At 37.9% G+C, this 21949-nt stretch overlaps 1 protein-coding gene across 5 annotated transcripts in view; it reads right to left on the bottom strand.

Annotated features, from left to right (window-relative positions):
* Window positions 1-21949, bottom strand: part of TRIM2 (tripartite motif containing 2) — a 139676-nt gene continuing 117727 nt past the window's right edge. For all 5 annotated transcript variants that reach the window (XM_027866886.1, XM_027866887.1, XM_027866889.1 and 2 more), the window contains exons 9-12: window positions 7674-7842; window positions 6388-6458; window positions 6151-6291; window positions 1-4636 (exon numbers count right to left, since the gene is read on the bottom strand). In XM_027866886.1, coding sequence (XP_027722687.1) covers window positions 4484-4636; window positions 6151-6291; window positions 6388-6458; window positions 7674-7842 — 534 coding nt within the window. In that variant the 3' untranslated portion in view covers window positions 1-4483. The remainder of the gene's footprint in view (window positions 4637-6150; window positions 6292-6387; window positions 6459-7673; window positions 7843-21949) is intronic.

Here is a 21949-nt window from a genome sequence, read left to right as displayed (position 1 = left end):
AACAGAGGAAACGAGCTTTATTATAACATTTTGAGAGTTTGTGCACAGTCAAGATACACATTTTAATCTTGTTTCTCCTATATTTCAAGACAGAATAAATTTAAAGTTTTTATTTGTAGACTAAAGCATCCAAAGTACTGTGGCACACATGATGCTACACACACACACACACACACACACACACACACACTCACACACTTTTGATACAAGCTTTCATCCTCAACCTGAAACAAGCAGTCAGCATTTTGTTTTGTAAGAGAAACAATGAGAATATTTCAGTATCAACTTCAGAGAGTGCAAGACATTATATGTTCTGTACATAAAACATGAAATGGACTTATAATGATGGAATGTACAAACACCCCCCCCCCCCCCAAAATATTCATGCGCACGCACACACACACGCTTGAGAGCACACACAACGCCTTCGCATCCTCGTTCCCAGGAGTAGGAGTAGAAGGGTCCAAAGTGGAGAATGAGCTAGCACTCTGGCACAGGGTTCCTCTAACGATGCTGATGAAAGAACATTCCCACGTCATGAAGCAAGAGCACAAGCATTGAGAGTAAGGCCGTGTTGCTTTTTACAAACATTGAGTGCCGTACATTCATTTGAACAACATAGCCCATTGATCCAACTACTCTAGGGTGCTAATATCGTCCATGTCATCTTCACATGCAGACCATGCGAGCAGTGCACACCATCTTCAGAATGCATTAGGGGTTAGTTACATTATTGTAATGGGTAGTTTGCTGTCATTCAAAAGCAAAGCCAAAAAAAAAATCATTTCTTCATAATAAACACATCTTTAATGGGCACTTCATTTCCATTATGGCAACACTAGATCCTTTGTTATAAAAAATATTAACAAAAATATAAAATTTAAAGCCCCACAATGGTATTGACAGCATCATGTTTTGAAGAAAGATCAGATGTTTGCAACAAATGTTTACCATGAAACATTTACAGCAAAATAGCTGAAATTTTAACCTATGAAAAAATGCATTAATGTGTGAGTATGATTGAAATAAATGTGCATTTTCCCTTAGTCATCGTCCTCCTCTTCTTTTTTTAGAAACTAAGGATTGGAGTGGGGGTTATAGGATCCTAACAACTTCTATTCAGATTCTCCCCAGTACAGCCTTCAGAGTCCCTTAAAGCCTCCACGTTAAAGCCTTGCATTGCTGGTGCTCCACCAGTACCAACTACTCAACTGGTATTCTAGTTAACTCTTAAGATTACACATACCCTGTAAAATCAATAGCACTTGGAATGGGAACTTTTGACAACCGTTGAGTGGTTAACAAAAGGGGTCAACTAAAGATTGGTGACTGGGGGGATTTGTTTAGTTATAGGAAAACATTTGGACAAAAATACTAAGTCTCTTAAAGGAAAAAAAAATACATATTTTTCACACCCTGGCCTTCGAACATTTGTCCTTGGAAGCTTTTAATCCAAGAGTTTCTGGATAATCAGGTGACGTCTTGGTCTCCCTGTGTCAAGCAGGGTTGGTCTCTAATGTGATTGTGGTAGAATGTTTTATTCACTGACTTGTCTACAATTATCAGCAGAGTTTTATTCTAAGTGCACCAAGGGCATCAAAATTAGTGGCTCGTAAGTGCTCTTCATCACCACGTGACAGATTTTGGATACTTGACAATGAAAAAAAAAAAAACAAAACTTCAGGGGCCCAAGAGAAGGCCACATCTCTTTAGATCTTTCTCTGAGCATACCAAAAATAGTTAGGCCTCATTAGGATGTGGATTTAGTGATTAGGATTAGGATTTTATTACAATGAAATCTTGTTCATTAATGTCTGATCAGAAGCACTTCCAGAATATGTTGCAGGGAAAAGGGATACAGTAAATGCACACATATACACTCAAGGAGGAAATGATAGCTATTATTTTGACATACAAGTATAAATATATATATTTAAAACTTAGTGTTTCCTGGAGTGCCCAAAAGATGTTTTTGGTTTTTTTGTTTCATTTTATTTTGTTCTGTTTTGTTTTCAGCAATATTTAGGTAGTGGGACAGGTCAGAATTACAGTTTCTAGTAAATTCCATTCCAGCTTGCACTATTATTGCAGTTGAATATAAACAAAGCCAAGGAGCCTAAACATACATTTAGGTTCTTCCAGGTAGTATTAAGCCAGGTAAAAAGCATTGCTTAGAGCCAGGATTAGTACTCCATATCAGAAGTGAAATGGATAGTTAGATTCAATGTTGTTTTCTTAGTTCATGAACATAATTCAAATCTTATGCAAGTAGAAAATTCTCTTTAAGTAAAATATTTCTAAGATTGAAAGCCTGTGAAAAATGTTTACTATAAAGGCTTTGTTATTCTTTTAGGTTCTGGAATAAACTAAAGTTAATTTAATTGTACCCATTTTTGAGGCTTAAAAACAATGTGATAACCATGGTGAGTCTGTCCTCTCTGTCCTGCAGAGTAGTAGGACAAACCAAAGTCAAAGCTATAGGCTTACTGCCCTTATTCTGGAAAAGAGTATTGTGGTTGAACATTCTGAAAAGTTTTATTGAATTTTACAACTACCTTGTAGGCCCAAAACAAAGACAAAGTTTAGAAATTCCACCTAAACAAGAGGTACCAAACCTCAAAGTACATCTCCCTTTAAAAAAAAAAATATTTAGTCTTTACTAAGCTCAGTGGTTGGGATAGAATGGTTCTTAACAGCCAATTAGAAATGAGAGACTGATTTACTATGTTAAAAAAAAAAAAGAAAAATCATCTGTAAGACAATTATTAGTTCTTAAAACAAAAAGCCTCAAATATCACATTCAAATAGTTGTACAGATGTGAGAGTTAAAAAATAAATTCTAAGGTGCTTTAAAAAAAACCTCTCCCAAATATTCTTTCAAAATGACACCATCTTGGTTGTAAGTGAACAGAAAATTAAGAGGGGAGAGAGGATAACAATATTATTTTAACAGTACTAGCGATACTTATAACCATTGAGCTAATTATGCTGAAAGTATTAAGATGGATTAAACTTGGTTTGAACTATTTCACATATGTTGTGAAAATTATCTTTTTTTCTTAACTAAAAAGGTAGCTACCACCACCATCAGGGGGAAAATGGCCCAAACTGGTCTTCTAAAGAATTTTCCAAAAAGGGATTGAGTCCACATGATTGAATTAAGTTGGGAGTAATGTACCAAAAAAACTGACATGAGGATGGTCTCCTCTTTCAGGGTGCTGCCTATTTCAATACATCATCAAATGCTTGGTTATATATATATATATATATATATGTATAAATGTATATATATAATACACTCTACCTTATCCTATAACCATGTACACAGAATCCCTTAACCTTTCTACTCATCAGACAGTGATAAATAACCATAACATGCTCTTACCTGTAATGTTCTTAAGGTAACACAACTTTGGTGACACTTGCTTTTAATGTTGAAACCGTTCATCGATCACTTACATACCTTTGGCTGACCACCCCATATCCTCCAAGGGCTACTTGTATGGCTCTCTGTCCTAGGCGATACTGTGTGTCCTACCATTTGTGCTGATGGGTTGCAGAAGGCAGAGCTTACACTTTTGTGGCATGACCAAAGGATTAATGTGGGAGCATGGCACACATGGAAGAACTGGCTTTTTTGTTATTACAACCCAATACGTGCGTTTTGTGTTAATGGGATTATTTGTTTATTGAAAGGTAGCGTTAACTACTATAGTGTGACAATGATTTCAAAGCCTTAGGAATATCGGGTGCCCCCCTGCAAGCATACTTTGTGTTCTGCTACCAGGTGAGCAAAAGAAGGTGAAAAGAACACACAGAAAAGGTCTTTGATCTGTTCCCAAATAAATGGGAAATTTGCATTGATTCTTATAGTGCTAATGTCAAGGCATTTTGGGCCTGACAGTCAGAGCAATAAGGATTTTGCAAGGCAGTCTTACTTTGTAAAAGGAACCTATTTAGTTATAGTTGCCGATGACAATGACTGAAGAACGCCACGAGTAATACATACCATGAAAGCTGAGGTCTAGAACACTCCCAGATCTTACATCTGGGTTAAATAACATATATCTACAGTAAGTTTTGTATGTGGAAGCTCTGAGCAAAAGCTACCATTCACAGGTTGAATAAACATCTTCAAATGTTTTAGCTTTTTCACGTTTGATTCACAAAATGAGTCATCAGCTATGCAAATTCCTGTTCTACCAGCCAAAGTTCGCAGGTCTGAGATTCTGCTGTTTTAAAGGATTTGGGGGACAAGAGAGTTTTTTTTTTTAAATGCTAAAGATGAGTTATGGAAATCAGAGATGCAGTCTTATAGTCTTAAGTAAACAGTCACATTTGGAAACCACCGTGAACAAATCCAATGGAGATTCCTTCAGACATGAAAATGAACTCAGTCTAGTTGCAATTAGGTTCTGCATGGAAAAATCCAGTCCAGGTTATAGAACAGGACAGTGGCTTAGGGTTACTCAGATACCTGCCGTTATTGCAAATATCGATAGACCTTGAAACAGTGATTTCCAGAGTCTGCCACTACAACATGACCATCCGAAGTTAAGGCCAAGCCTTGGGGACCATAAAGTGGATCAGCAGATGTGTTAATGTAGGATAAAAATGATCCACTCCCATCGAAAACCTTCAGAAAAATAAAATTATTTGTTATGTCAGAGAGAAATAGTAAAGCTACTAGTTATAAATAAGAACTATTAACTTTATTACTTTCACCACACTTTCCAGTTCAGATCACCCACACAGATGCCACCTTAAAACACCTTGTTTTTTACCTTCTCTCTCCACATGTGTCACTTGATGAATGAATCTTGGTCAAGAAGAAACTTGATTTGGGGTGGCAGAAAGAATAGGGCAGGGAAGGAACAGATAATGAAAAATGGCTATCTTTGTATTTATTCTCCCTGACTGTCTTTCAGTCTCTGCTTTCTAGATAATTGGGGATGGATGAGAGAAAGTAAAAAATTAAGAGTCAGGCAATGGAAGGACCTTAATGCACTAGTTTGGAACACTAGTTTGGAAGAATCATTGTATACAGTTTAAAAAAAATAGCATTTGTAATTCTATTACCCTAGTTTCCCTACTTAAGTGGGGAACAATATTTTTTTTTAAAGAAAGCAAAATGTAAGATAATTGTCTGATCTGTATGTTTCAGTGACTTAGCCTTCTTTCATTTTCCCATTACTTTTTGCTGTAATAACTTACAAGGATAATTATATGGAAGAAACAGAAAGAATTTGGGTCTTCTTTGCCTCCTTCACATGGGTCTAATATAATTTTTATTAGATAATTACCTCCTTTGTATGTAGATGCCTATGGGGAAATTAAGCAGTCTCCTAAGTATGGTGCACTTAATGCATTTTTAGGATCTCAATTTGGTTTCTTTCAGGCAAATGATCTGCAACAGGGGTTGTTCAAATTTTTGTGTGTCAGGGAGCACTTCAGCAGTTTGGTGAAAACTATGGATTTCCCCTTTCAGAATAATGGTTTACTGCCTACATTCATAATTAAAGGAAATGCTAAATTTCAATGAGAGGTTATTGAAAATAAAAATGTATTTTTTTCCTCATCTGAGTTCAAAAATCCTCTGAATTGTATTTACGTATTCCTTAGAAGTCTATGGACCCTGGCTTAGAAATCTTGATCTTCTAGGATGCCAATTAGTGCCCATTTCATTGTGAGGGAGACATTTCAAGGGTCACATTGATTTGGGCTAAGAAGACTGATTTAGTGCTTTCTAGATTCTAAAGTTAATCTGAACACAATTTGTACTGATGGACATGACCCTACCTCTGTATGATCATCTTCATTGGTATGACCCATTCCATTCAATGCACATTTGGGTACATGATGTACAAGGACAATAAGATAGGTTTTTTTGTAATTGGGGTGTGTCAGAGATCCTTTATGCATTCAAGAAGGTTCTCTGTAATCATTTCTCCATCACCGCAATTTCTATATTTCTATATTTCCCCATCATCCTGACTTATGCCCTGTTGGCATAATAGTTGCATTATACTGCTCTAAAGTGACCCATTAAGAATGCAGAGGAATCCAATATTTGTGACCATCTACTCTTTGCTTTTCACTAGTACCAACTGCTTTCAACAAATATGTCCATAAATCAGCATTTTTAGTTACCTGGATTCTACTGTTTCCCCAGTCTGCTACAATGATATTTCCATTTGAATCTACTGCTACTCCTGTTGGGGCATTAAACTGTCCATTGCCTTCTCCATTAGAACCAAACTTCAACATGAATTCTCCTTCTTGATTAAATACCTGTATGGAATAATAAAAAAAAAATTAAGTTAATGACAAAGGGAGCTGAAGCTGGGGTGAGAGGATGGTGATAAAAGTGGTAGTAGTTTACAGTACCTTGACTGAATGATTATGAAAATCTGTAACAATAATTTCATTGTTGCTGTTAACAGCTGCAAAATGAGGACCTATAAAAGATGAAAAAGAACAACCTGTGATGATGAAGTGAACATTATTAACAGTAATAAGGTAGCCTTATTACTTTAAAAAAAACCCTTCAATATGTTAATTCAATGATTTAAGAAAAAAATCAAAGAATCAGAGCCAGAAGGGACCTTGAGAGGTCATTTATCATCACTCCGACTCTAAGTCAAAGGGCCTTGTGACATTCTAGACTTATGGTTCCTAAGAGATCATCTAGTCCAATCCCCTCATTTCATAGGCAAAGCCTTGAGAAGTTAAATGACTTGTCCAAGGTCATACATATTTCAGTCAACAGTATTTGAACTTGGGTTTTCATATTCCAAATCCAGTTTTCTTTTTCTATTCTGCCTTCTTAAAATCAAAGTTAAGATTTCTAGTAGTTCTAGTGAAGCAGAATAAGCAATAAGCGGTGAGAATCCATCCTTCATGCCATCATCTGAAAGTCACATCTGTTAGCTTCCATGAGTTCCTATGGATTGTTCACAAGAGCATCTGTTTTTGAGGAAAGACACCGTATCTCTTCAGGCTGAGTGTAAGGTCTTATGTCAATAATATTTTTAAATGTGTCAGAAAACCCACACTTCAAAATTTGGGATGACAATCAGAACTTGGCAGAACTGGAGATAAAGCACAAACCAAGGTCAGGCACAGAAGTGTTAAAATGTATGAAAAAGTCATTAAAGAAAACTTATGAAAATACTTTCAGCCGCTTATTGTAGATGTGAACACCTAAATGAAGTGAAGGACCTATTTTTAACAGTGCTAGAAGGAGAAATGATACAAGATGCCTTTCTTATTCTTGGGAAGTACTCCTAAACTGATGTTCTCTTAAAAAATCAATCACCTAAAGAGGGGACTAAGATTTTTTTAGGTTGTTTGCTTGGGGTTCTTTAAATGGCACCACTTTTGGGCTGGGTATTTATCCTGTTTGTTCTTCAAGGTCATACTCATGAAGTAGACTTCCACTGTAGCCTCAACTATTAACAAGAGAATGGGCTTCTGTCCAACTTACATCCTTCCTTCTGCCCTTGTGGTTAACTGAGAAGCACTGAACATGCCTTGGCATGGCCTCAATCCCCAGCATCTTTCCAATCTCAGGGAAACATGCTGGGGATGTGGTCTCTTCAACATGCTCCATCATCATGCATATGTGATCAGAAGCATAAAAAAGGGGATTTACATATTACCATCGAGTGTACCTGCAAACTGCCTGTCCCCATTTCCTCGGCTACCAAACCTGGTCACAATTTTCCCATTGGGCTGGAAGATGAACACACAGCATGCTTTGTTGTCCACCACTATGATGTGTCCGTTGCGGTCCACGGACACACCTTTTGGTCCCATCAGCTTTCCTGATCCAATTTTTGTCTGTAAGGGACAAAAAGGATGGTGATTTAGGGTTCAAAATATTCTAGTGTATAGAAACAATGGAAATAGGAAACATTCCTGGAAAATGAAGAGATATAGTTCTGGGTATCCCAAGATGTCAAAGAATCTATTTTGTTCAAATAAATAAGTAAATAAATAGCTAGAGAAATAGAAAAATAAATAAATAAAAGCCCTCAGCTAAAATGGTTACTTTCCTTTTCAGAAATCGTAACTGCCTTTCTACAGGAAGAGGAAGAATTAAAGGAACAATTCAGATCCGTCATTCAAAATCTCATTTCCAAAGCTCTGATATTACACCAGTAATTCATTAGCTTTTTTGAAGGTTTAAGCAGGCAGTATGGTAAAGCCTTAACTGTGCTATTACTTGGTATTTCTGAAAATTTGAGATCAAGTTGGAGAAGTGCACTGAATTCCATCCACAGTCTGCAATTATTGGATGGTCACCACAATGGTTAAATAAGCCTTTTGCCATATTATAACAAAAGAGAAGCATCCAATTTTTGTAAGCTAAGGATAAAATATCAAGTAAATATTAACATTTGCTCTTTTCTGAATAGGCTAGATCTGACAAGATGCTTTTACAATCAACTGGAAGGCCAAAACTTGATAGGCTTAATCGAAGTTCAGGTGTTCAGACAAAGGCGGACATCGGTAAGCATGGATTTCATCATCACTTTTGGTATTCAGTGGCTCTGGGTTCACGTCCTATTGAATAACAACACATATACAATACACTTACTTTTTTTATCCTATTTCACCATCCCCTAGGATGCTTGGGAGCAAGGACTTATCACATGACAAAGGCCAACTATATCCCCCAAATCTTAAGAGAAATTGAATCCAGAGAAATTAGGATGGACTTTCACTGTAAACAGCTCCTATAACTGGACAAGTCCATGACAAGAACCCTTGCTTCCGTTCTCCAAGACAGTAATTTCTTTCTTTCTTTTTTTAAAAACATTTATCCAATTAAATTTAATACAACACACAAGTATTTATTAAGCACTTAGTACACACTAAGCACTGTGCACAGGAGTACAGAAGTGCTGGAGATAAAACAAAACAAAAACAAAGTGGTTCCAGCCCATTAAAAGCTTACATTTTACAGAGAAGAAACCAATATATGCACAAATAAGCAAATACAAAGTTTATACATTGAGAAATCAGAAAGGCCTTTCACAGGAGGCAATTGAGCTGAGACAAATCAAACTCAGGGGTCCAGGAGGCAGAAGTGAAGAAGAACAATATCTGACCATAGTGGAATGGTCTCTGCAAAGGCCTGGAGGTAGGAGATGAGAACTGATTTAACGAGGAATAGCCAATAGGCTAATTTAGTTTAGTAAATGGAGTGAAGAAATGTGAAATCAGGCTAGAGAGGTTTGAAACAGATTTTGAAGGACTTTAAAGGCCAAATTGAGGGATTTGTATTTTAGGGGAGCCAGTATGACATGATGGAAAAATATGCTGGCTTTGAAGTCAGGACACCTGGATTTAAATCTAGCCTCTACCACTTAAATGCCCATGTCACCTTGAGTGAGTCTTGCCTTGGACCTCAGTTTTTTCTTCTACAAAGTGAAGAGGTTGGACAAATTGATCTTTGAGGTCCCTTCTAGTTCTAAATCAGGAGAATGGCATGGTCAGCTATTACTTTATATTTTGTTATTTATATGGAGAATAGGCAGCTAGGTGGTATAGCGGATGAAGTGCTGGGCCTAGAGTCAAGAAGACCTGAGTTTAAAATCTGGCCTCACACTATTTAATACTGTGTGACCTGGACAAGTCACTTAATTTGTTCACCTTATCTATAAAATGGGAATAATAATAGCATCCACATTCTAGGGTTGTTGTAAGGATAAAATGAGATAATATTAGTGAAGTGCTTAGCACATTGACTGGTACACAGTAGGTGCTTAATAATGCTTTTTTCTTCCTTATATTAGTCTCTAAGGTTGGCAAGGTGCAGAAATGCATAATTATATCATTTGATTTTTCCAAGGATCCCATGAAGTAGGTGAAATTATTCTTGTTGAACATATGAGAAAAGTAAGATTGAGATAGGGAAAATACAGCCAGTAATATTTGGGGAAGGTTTCAAACTCCAAGTCTAACCCTATCCACTATGTCCTGCTTCTGTTCCCCGCATCAGAACCCCTGAGCAGTGACTGACAGTCATGTTCTCAGGTTCTATCTTTGGCCCTCATCTCTTCTTATTCCCTTGACTATGTTATTCATTTCCAGGATCTCAACAATCACCTTTAGGCAAACAAGTGACAACTCTATGTTTCTATTTTCCATCTCTTTTGAAAGTCTCAATTCCTCATTTTCTACCTCCTGCTAGACATTGCCACATAAATGTGCTGCTGAAACTTCAAATTCACTGTGGCAAATTATATTCCCCTGCAAAACGCCCCTACCTCCCAATGTCCCTGCAAAACGCCCCTTCCTCCCCAAGTCCCTGCAAAACGCCCCTTCCTCCCCAAGTCCCTGCAAAATGCCCCTTCCTCCCCATGTCCCTGAAAAACGCCCTTTCCTCCCCATGTCCCTGAAAAACGCCCCGTCCTCCCAATGTCCTAATTTCAGTTCATGGTACCATTGTTCTCCTTGCCTCCCGAGTTTGGAACCCCAAATCATCTGACTCTTCCCTGTCTTTGGTTTTCATAACTAATCAGTTATCACTTGCGTGTTGCTTCACAAAAAGGATTTTCCCTCAGTCCCTTTCTTTTCTTTTACACTGCAAACATGATCAACCTTGCCACCTCTCCTCTGGTCTACTGCAAATATCTCCTAACTAGTCTCTCTGCCTGCAAGTTCTGTCCTTCCCAATCCATTCTACACTCTGGCTTTAAATTCCAAAACCATTTCTATGACTGTGTTCTCTCTCCTATTCAAATGACTTCAGTAACTGCCTATTGCCAGCTAAATACAATCTAAACTCCTGAGCCTGACCTTTAAAGCCCTCAACAGTCTGCCTCTCTCTCTCAAGTCCCCTTACTCCAAGTATGGGTAAAAGCAAGATGGCTTACTTTTTCCTAAACACAATTTGTGCTCCTTTGTTTCTATAATGACTCTGCTCATACTTTCTATGGATCTGTGGATACCTTACCCACTCTTCTTTTTTGGGGGGGGGCAGGGGAGAGGCAATGAGGATTAAGTGACTTGCCCAGAGTCATAAAGCTAGTAAATGACTGAGGTCAGATTTGAACTCAGGTCCTCCTGACTCCGGGGCAGGTGTTCTACCCACTGTGCCACCACTGCGGTACCACTGTGCCCTGATTCTTTAAGTCTTAATTTCAATATATCCTTTTCCATGATGCCCTCCCTGGCCACCATAGCTAAAAGTAATACTTCCCTCTGAAGGTCCACAGACTTAGTGTGTTCTAACTCATAACTTACTATATACTTTTATTTATTTATTTATTTGTGTGTGTGTGTGTGTGTGTGTGTGTGTGTGTGTGTACCTAGTTAAGCAAACCTCTCCTACTACAAGGAAAGTTTCTCAAGGACAGGGATGGATCTTGTATATATTTTTGTATATCTCACATTAGAGTTTGAAAATTACTTTCCTCATCCTATTTCTGTAGGTTAGGTAGCAATTATCATCATTCTCCATTTTACATATGAGGAAACTGACACTCAGATAAATTGTATTGGTAACATAGTCAGCAAATTTGGTGCCAGGACATGAATCAATGTCTTTGACACCAAGATTGGTGCTTTTCCCACCACATCCCCTATCATTGTGTTCAATCCTGTGAACAGTCAAATCGAGCGGAGAGCTGACCATTAGTTTCTGTAGAGGTAGCAAATGAAACAAAGTGAACATACTTTGCATTTTGCCAGGCATCAAATTAGAAGAAGGTGAATTTTTAAAAGAACAAATTAATAATATTAAGTGGGGTGTTTACATCTGTAGTTCCAATAATGCCATTAGCACTAGGATCACTGAATCAGAGCCAGAACTGAAAGGAACCTTAAAGATTATGTAGCCTAATCACTGTATTTTATAGATGAGAAAATTGAGGCACAGAGAAGCTAAGTAAGTGGCTTAATCTTTTTTTAAAGGGAAATTTTATTTTTAATTCATAAGTATTTATTATCTCCCTCTACCATGAAAAGAAAAAACCTTATAATAAACATGCACAAACAAAGCAAATTCCCCCATTGGGTTGTTCAAAAATTTATGCCTCATTACTCATCTTGGTGACTGGCACACCCAGTCATACACAGCTACTAATTGTCAGGGTTGGTATTCAAAGCCAGGTCCTCTGGCTCCAGATTCAGAGGCATTTTCATTAATAAAATATTGAAGGCCTGTAATAGGTTAAATGGGTTTCTACAGGATAGCCCAGGAATTCATAGCCATTTATAACAGTTTTTTAAGTGGAGAAAGAAAAGGCATTCTAAGATCCAAATAACCAAGTTATAAACAAACTTTTTGAAACACAACCCCTTCCTTCCTAAGTTGGGAACTGGTCTGAACCACATCACACAGCTGTAAATGGGACACAACTCCCTTGACTCCATCTCCTGGCACTAAGCACCATCTCTAGTAGCCCAGCAGACTGGCTGTATTAACATCGCATTCTTTATATTTATATCCTAGTGCTTAACATGATGTAGGTACATAGTAGGTTCTCATTGATTAGATCCACCTGGATAAATGAAGCTTTCTTATAGAGTTACATAATTCTATTACTCTTACTTTAAGTAACAGCTCATAAATAATGGGGAGGAGGGGCAGCTAGGTGGCACAGTAGACAGAGCACTAGGCCTGGAATCAGGAAGATTCATCTTCCTGAGTTCAAATCTGGCTTCAGATACTTACTAGCTGTGTGATCCTGGGCAAGCCACTTAACCCTACTTGCCTCAGTTTCCATATCTGTCAAATAAGCTAGAGGAGGAAATGGCAAACCACTCTAGTATCTTTGCCAAAAAAAACCCCAAAACCCCAAAATGGGGTTATGGAGAGTTGGATAAATCAAATGACTGAACAACAAAAAATAACATGACATGATTCAGTTTGGTATTTGGGCCAGGACGAAATAATAAAATGGGTTTTTATGGAGACTGAGTCTCTCCATCTTGCCCAGGCTAGAAGTAGTGGTCACTTCTGGCTCCTATCCTAATACTGATGATGATAGAAGCTTTGACTTGCTGTAGTTTTTCTATGGGACAGCATGCTGGTCCTCTGTTCCCAATGGTTCACCCTACTGCTAATCGTGTGTATACCTGATTGGTTTTCACAATATTGTAGCTCAGAACTCCTGAGCTCAAGCAATCCACTAGCCTCAGCCTCCCCTAGTAGCAGGAATATCAGGCCATCATTTCTGGACTAAAATAATTTTACATTAAGTTGAGGCATGACATTTTATGTTAAACTTTATTGAAGTAAACTATCTTCTAAAACCAATCCAGTGGAGACATAGTAAGCCAGGTTATGAAAAAGTTCTTTATATATCATACTGATTTAGATATGCTAGTTATGGTCACGATCAGAGCCATAACTAGCAACTTTGGCACCCAGGGCAAGTGGACAAAGAAGCACCTGCCCCAACACTGGCAATATGGCCTGTCCCTGGCAAGGAGAAAGAGACCATGGATCAACCACCATAAGGAAAGACACTAGGATACCATGAGACCATTAGGAGCAGGACAAGGCCAAAAGTTTACTTGGTTTAAATTTTTGTGCCTTCTAAATTTTGGTGCCCTGGCAAAGCCATTCTAATTATAATGCTGTCCACATTCCCACCCCACTCCTACACCCCCCCACTCAAAATTTGATTTATAAAAAAACAAAGTCCAGATTATAATAGTACTCTTAGCAGATGAAGAGACCAATAATGATGAAAATGAATAAAAAAATCTTTAATTAAATTTAAATAATTTTTTTAATTAAAAAAGGTTCTTTAACTTTTTTTTTAAAAAAGCATTCATATTATGGTTTTCACATGGTGATTCTGTGTAGTTGTCAGTATATACCTCTGTTTATTTTTCCCTTCAAAGAGAACTCAATTTAGGGGTATGTTCAGGAGGAGATTAGATTCAAAACAATACGATACTGGTGTTATAAGGGACAAACAAAAAATGGATAAGGGACTTATTCCATTGACAACTGAAATTTTGCTAACTGTTTCCTCCCAACTTAAATATTTGAATTAATTAATGAAAACAGATTTTCCTGTTTCTGGAAAAAAGTAATCTCATTTCATTTGTTAACATGAAATACTTTCATTAAAAGATTAATATCTTCAAATATCATCAAAATAGTGGTTGGTAAATTGTTCAAAAGAGTCATTTAGCTCATCATTCAGTTCAATTAAAAAAAATTTGTTGGGCATCTGCCATGTTTGAGGGCTTGCACTAAGTCCCAAATGAGTTGTATGCAATTAATTAGCTAGTTGTACATACCTCTCTGTTAGTAAATTAGATGTCTGGGGAGGCACATTAACTCTTTCTGTTCGCAGTATGGAGTCACTTCACATATTATAATGGTCATACATTGTGTTATTTGAGTAGCCTAAAAGAATGCCAAATAGTAAACTGGGCACTAGGAAACCTGGTAACAGCTTTTAGTGAGTATAATATGAAAAATGCAGGCCACTGGGGCTTGTGGTTTCAACTAGTTCAAGGTGCTCGTAAACCAACGAACCCTGACACAGCCAGCTTGTGGAATTGTTGGAGAAATCCCTTACTCTTCTTATCCTATATAGCATATGGCTGAAACAGCCATTCTAGCTAAAGAACAAGATGGCTAGGATGTGAGCAGTTAGCATCTGGGACTAGGCATTCCCTGAGATATTCACTCAGGCTGTCTCTGTGTGTAGACATGCAAAATGGATGCAAAGGAAAGTCTTTCGGTGATAGTTCCACGGTGTCCTTTTTTCCAAGTCAGAAATGAGTCCGAGAAGAGAGAAGAACCTGGGAAAAGGGAGAATGAAGATTCCTCTCCCATCATATAGTCCACTACTTAATGGATTTCTCATGAAGGGCACACTGAAGCCACAACAATGGTCCTGAAGGGAACCTAACAATAGACTTGGTCCCAGATAGCAATGAGAAGGATAGAGAAGGTAGGAAAGTGATGGCAGAACTTTCTTAAAGATGTCATTACATTGTTGGTGGAGTTAACTTACCCAACCATTCTGGAGAGCAATTTGGAAAGGGCAATCTAACCGTGTATATCCTTTGCACTAGTAATACCACTACTAGGTCTGTATCTCAAAGAAATCATAAAAAAGCAAAAGGACCAACATGTACAGAAACATTTATAGCAGTAATTTTTTGTGGTAGAAAATTTGAAATTGAGGGGATGCCCATCAGTTGGGGACTGGCTGAACAAGTTGTGGCATATGAATGTAATGGAATATTATTATGCTGTAAGAAATGATGAGCAGGTAGATTTCAGAAAAAACCTGGAAAGACTTATATGAACTGATGCCAAGTGAAGTGAGCAGAACCAGGAGAACACTGTACATAGTAACAGCCACATTATGTGATGATCAACTATGATTGACTTAGGTCTTCTAAGCAATACCATGATCCAAGACAATTCCAAAAGACTCATGATGGAAAACACTATCCATATCCAGAGAGAACCATGGAGTCTGAATGCAGATCAAAGCATATTATTTTCACTTTCTTTGTTGTGTGTGTGTGTGTGTGTGTGTGTGTGTGTGGCTTTATCTTTTTATTCTGCTTCTTCTTTCCCAACATTACTAATGTAGAAATGTTTTACATGATTGCACATGTATAATCTATATGAGATTGCTTGCCATCTTAGGGAGGGGGGAGGGGAAAGAGGATACGGAGAAAAATTAAGAACTCAAAATCTTTCAAAAAATGAATGTTGAAAATTGTCTTTACATGTAATTGGAAAAAAAATAGAACACTATTTAAAAAGAAAGACCATGTCACTATTTTCCTACCTAGAGAATGGCATCCCTCCATTTGGATGACCATAGGCCTGCCTTTTAATTCCATGATTAGCATGAAGATAAATACTCTATGAATTGAGTAGACCAAGCTCTATTATGGATAGAAAAAAGAATGGAAATAAACCATTGCAAGCGATGTTGTTCAAGATCCATCAGTCTGTGTACTTTATGTACTTAACCTTCTTTGTGTTATGGACCCCCTGAGCAATCTGGTGAAGCCTATGGACCCTTTCTCAGAATAATGTTTTTTTTATTCATTTATTTTGATTTATCAATCATCACTTCCATATGCTTTTGAGTTTAAAATTTTTCTCCCCCTCCCTCCCCACCACCCTCCCCAAGATGGTGCACAATCTGATATAGGCTATACATTTACATTCATATTAAACATATTTTGACATTAGTTATGGTCTAAGTAAAAATTAAAACCAATAGGAGGAACCATCAGAAAGAGGAAACAAAACTGAATAGAAGAGAAAAAAAAATAGCAAATCAACTTCCACAGTTCTTTCTTTGGATGTGGATAGCACTTTCCATCACAAGGTCTCTGGAGATGTCTTAGATCCTTGTATTGCCAGGAAGGGTCAAGTTTATCAATATTAGTCATCACACAATGTGGCTGTTATTGTGTACAATGTTCTCTTGGTTCTGGCTCACTTCACTCAACATCAGACCATACAAGTCTTTCCAGATTTTTCTGAAGTCTGCCTGCTCATCATTTCTTATAGCACAACAGTGTTCCATCACATTCAGATACCACAACTTGCTCAGCCATTCCCCAATTGATGGGCATCCTCTCAATTTGCAATTCTTTGCCAACACAAAAAGAGCTGCTATGAATATCTTTGTACATGTGGGTCCTTTCCCCACTTGTATGATCTCTTTGGGATATAGCTCTAGAAGTGTCAGAATAATGTTTTTAAAATGTATAAAATATATAAGATTAAAAAGGAAACCAATTATGCTGAAATATAGTTATAAAAAATATTTTTAAAGTTCAGGGACCTCAGGTTAGGAATCCCTGGCTTAGGGAAAATTTTGCCTCTTGAATTTGGTTATGTTCCCTAAAAAAAACCATTTTACCATTAAAAAGTTTAATCTACAGCAAGTTTAGAAATAAATGTAGTACTCTATGAAACATCAATGTGTTCCAAGAAAGTTGTAATGGCAGTTAAAGGAAGAGAATGCCATATGGGATGGACAACTGTTGTCAGAACTAGGAAGACAAGAGTTCAATTCCTTCCTTTGACACATACTGGCTGGCTGCCTTCAGCAAAATGGCTGGGTAAATCACATAACCTCTCATTGCTCTAGGCCAAGGCTTCTTAAACTTTTTCCACTTGAGACCCCTTAAGCACTTCTGTGGGTTGCAACCAAATACTTTTGAAAATTACAAATCGCAGAGAAGGTGGTAACTACATGATTAAAATTTTTTTACCCAGTAGTCCCCTATACTAACGAAGTTCCAGGTCTCATCCCTATCCCTTAATGGACATGCATAATGGGAAGGTCGATGTTCATTAGATGGCTAAATGCTTTCAGATACACACTGCAAGTGGCCATCTCAACTTTCTATTCTACGGCTTAGTCCTTAAAGGACTGATAACAGATTTCTGCCAATATAAGAAAAGAAACTAAATAGAAACACACTGAAATTTATCAAATGGCAAATTACAGGGAAATTATGAATAATGGACTTTATAATTGACAGATATGGGAATGATTACAAGGCTCGGCAACTAAGCAAGGGCAGAATGATACTAAAACAATCATCAGCATACCATTTCCATAAGCAATCAGAATGATCAATAAAATTGATCTATATTACTCTTGCATGAAGAATTAAAACCTGAAAAGCAGAGTCTGGATGGGGAAGCAGAGTTTAAATCCTCAATGTGCATCAATGAGTATATCTGAAGCAGTTATGATTTTGCCACCTGGATAAGAAAATTAGAAGTGGCAAATATGTGACACTTCAGGAACCTAATTATACCTCTGAAATTGTAGAGGGGGCAGGTGCTAGGCTGTATACATTTAACTGAGGATTTTCTGATCCTGGGCCAGAGATTTTCTAAAACAAAATGATAATACTGTACCTGGTCTTAGAGTAATAAGTTCTAGTCTCAGGTCTGCAGCATACTAGCTGTCTGACCCTGGGCAAGTCACTGAACCCTTCAGTCTCAGTTTCCTCATCTGTAAAATGAGGAAAAGAATAATGCCTACTTTCCATGGCTGTTGTGAGAATCAAATGAAAGAATATTTGTAAAGGGCTTTGCAAGTCACAGAAAACTCATGAAAAAAATATTTTAGATCCTGATTATTGTAATCTGGGCGGGGGGTTATTGGTTGGGGATGGGGTAGAGTTAACGTATGTCTCTAGGCTTCCAGTAGGACACGGCACCTGAGCTGAGCATCAAATAGGCATAGTAAGTGTGAAATACAGCTGACCATAATATGTCAGTGGGAGGGAACTGCTTATTCGAAAGAAGTAGGTAGGGAACATGGCGGAAAGGGAACAGACTGCAGATCCGGGATTTCTAGTTCTGACTCGGGCACTGACTTTCTGTGTGACCTGAGGAAGGTCATGGCCTCTCCAGAGTTCAAGATTCCTCAGGTATGAAAAGAGCAGTTTGGATGAAATGTTCTCTACTGTGTTCTTCTAGCCATAATTCTCTTTTAGCCCGTGGGATCTAGCATAAGGGGTAGGAAGTTTTCTTTGTCATTTGCTAACATGATACCAACTGATCCCCAAGTAGCTGAAGGCTCTCTTCTCTTGCTATTTGAATTCCAAACAAACCAAGAAAATCCTTTTTGGTGTTCTTCGTGTGATGCTGTCAAAGAGGTCAGGATGCTGGAGATGAAGGTCTGCTGGCCAGGCTAAAATATACCCAGAACTCCTTCCTTGTACTGCTTTGGGGGGAGGAGGATGTTCCATGGTTCTGGGACTAAGGGGTGGGGGAATGGGCTGATTTTGACTAACAAACTAGCCCTTCCTCATGATAAGGGCTTGTGGGGGAGCGCAGCCCCCAGAGAGTGTGGACCAGAGGAGAAAAGGAGAGGCAAGAAATGACATGTGGCCATCATGGTTTGTAGGGCACACTTGTGCGATCAAATCATGCCCAGAAAATAGGGCAAATGTTTTGCTACTGTAACTGCTAGGGATTCCTGAGCCTGGAGCAGGTGATCCTTTATTCCTTTCCTAAGTGGCACAATAGATAGAGCACTGGGCCTGGAGTCAGGAAGACCTGAGTTCAAATCTAGCCTCAGACGGTTAACTAGATGTGTCACCCTGAGTAAGTCACTGAACCCCTGTCTGCCTCAGTTTCCTCAGCCATAAAATGGGGATAATAATAGCACCTACCTTCTAGAGTTGTGAAGATCAAATGAGAAATATCTGTAAAGAGCGTAGTACAGGGCTGGCACATAGTAAGTGTTTATTTAATAAATGATAGTTCACTTTATGAGCTTGGTGCTTTTCTTGGGTGTGGGAGGTTTATCACAGTTCCTTAAACTTTCCTTTCTTTTTCTTTTTTTTTAATGTCAGCAATCATGTTAAAGTTTATCAACTACTGCATTGCCCAAGTTCCGTGGAGAGGGACAACTGAGAGGTATACTGGACAGGACAGATTCTGAAGCTGTAGGATTTTTGCCAGTGATCCATTATTGACTTAGGGCTCTGAGTTGAAAAAAAGGGAATTATTTATTCAATTTTACAATGTCCCAGGACAGAGAGGGAACACATATACAAGGATCCTGACTTTTTACATCAGAAGTTATTAATCTTTTTTTTGTGTTATTGACCCTCTTGGCAGTGTGGTGAAGCCTCTGGACCCCTTCTCTGAATGTTTTAAATGCTTAAAACATATATATCAAACTATATCAAACTACAGTTATCGAAATATTTAAAAAACAAGCTCATGGACCTTAAATTGAGAATCCCCATTCTAGTTAATGAATGAATCAGCAGTAGCTGGGGGAGCTGTGACTAACTAAGCTAGCTCTTATTTATTTATTTATTTATTCATTCATTCATTCATTCATTCATTCATTCATTTATTTATTTATTGGCAATTGGGTTTACAGTGACTTGCCCAGAGTCACACAGCTAGTGTTAGATGTCTGAGGCCGAATTTGAACTCAGGTCCTCCTGACTCCAGGGCCGGTGCTCTATCCACTGCACCACCTAGCTGCCCTTAAGCTAGTTGTAAGACTTCTTTCCAGGTTGTGTTTTGAAAGGGGAGACCTTTCCAAAGGAGAGGAGTCTAGGGAGTAGATAGAGGGAAGTAACCCTTCCCAAGGGAAGGAGTATCCTGGCTTACCCAAAGGTATCAAGAAAGTAAGAGTAACTGACAACCCTTATCAGCACACAGGCATTACTATACAAGCATTAGAATAGCCTTTTTTTTTTTGGGCGGGGGGGGGCAGCACAACTCAGCTTTGTCCCTGTTTTGGTCAGGACTTGTGATTTTACTGGTGTAAAGAACTTCCAGTAAGGACAATCAATGGGTCTGTCTGCGGCTTATAGCCTGAGAGAGTTGCCTGAGACACAGACAGAAGATTAAGAGCTTCCCAGGGTCAAATCTCAATGAGAAAATTGAATAATATGATCATTGTATCAAGTCTAGGACTTCACAATATGAAGAACTAAAATTTGGACTCAAGGTCTGATTTTCTGAAGTCTCACATGGATCATTCACTTTACTAGTGCAAATACCAGTAAAATGGAGAAAACAGAGGCTTTCTGGTATATAGATGTCATCTCCACTCCCTGAACAATGACTATTTCAGTAAGCAAGGAGTGGCTTTTCTGGGTCCCTTTTAGTCCATACTTTTCAACAGAAGGTATTGTTGAAACTGTGTTGTACAGCAGCCTTCAATCCTCTAGGGGGTGAAAGTGTTCTTCAGTGCATTTTCTTTTACTGTACAATATTATTAAATTAATTTAATAATTAAATTATTTAAATTATTAAATGAATGATCATTTTATTTAATGTGTGCTTTGTCCCACCCACCCCAACCCCCACTTTATCTAGAATACTGGGCATCTGAATGAAAAGGCACAAGGAAGTTCTAAATACAAAATTCCTCTCCCTTAGTAAGTGAATCTCATTTCAGCATATTTTTTTAAAATTAGTTTGATTTTTTAAATATTACCACATTTCCTCCCTGGATCCTTCTGGTCCTCCCTTCAAGAGGGCCATCTTGCAAAACAAATAGCATTTTAAAAATTAAAAAAAAAAAGACTTGGAGGAAAAAAATCGGCATAACCAATCAATATATTGGAAAAAAGGCTGAAATATGTGCCATGTACAACATCTGTGGACCCTCTATCTCTGCAAAGGGATGGCGGTCAGGATGTTTTCTGATATCTCTTCTTTCAAGTCATTGGCATAGAATTTTAATGCCTTATTAAATGCCGCATAAATAAACAGCAAAATAAATCAGTCACATGCCAAAGCTTTTCTAAAGTGGGAAAACAAGATATCTTCAGATCATGGAAGGAATGAATGAAGATAAAACAAAATCATAGATCATAGGGATAATAGATTTAGAGCTGGAAGGGATGTTAGAGGTTATCTCATCTATCCCCTATCCCCTCATTTTACAAAGGAGGAAACTGAGGCCTAGAGAGCTACAGGAATCTGCACAAGGTCATGCAGGTAGTAATTAGCAGAGCTGGGATTTGAACCCAGGTTCTCTGACTTCAAATTCAGCATTTATGTTTTGGGTATAAGTTATTAGATTTTAAAAATTCTGTCTGTATTAAAGTGGCCAATTTGGTTACAGCTTATTCCAAACTGATCAAGAAGACCTGAATGAGGGCAGCTAGGTGGTGCAGTGGATAGAGCTCTGGACTTGGAGTCAGGAGGACCTGAATTCAAATGTGACTTACTAGTTTTGTGACCCTGGACAAGTCACTTAACCCTGATTGCCTCACCAAAAAGCAAAAACAAAACAAAACAAAACAAAACAAAAGACACAAGTGAAAAAAAGGAGGAGGAGATGCAGAAGGAAGAGAGGAGCTTTCAATAGTTTATGCTGACACAACTGTCCAAGTTTCTATAAAAACAAAAAATTTGGAGGCTGTGAAAGAAATGAGCACAATTTGATGGTATTGAGACCTGCTACATTTTAATCCATATTTTTACGTA

This window comes from Vombatus ursinus, unplaced genomic scaffold, assembly GCF_900497805.2.
Source record: "Vombatus ursinus unplaced genomic scaffold, bare-nosed wombat genome assembly UNPS02014784.1, whole genome shotgun sequence".
In the NCBI taxonomy this organism is placed as follows: Eukaryota; Metazoa; Chordata; class Mammalia; order Diprotodontia; family Vombatidae; genus Vombatus; species Vombatus ursinus.
Note: the sequence above shows the minus strand (reverse complement) of the source record. Positions and strands in the feature narration are given on the sequence as shown.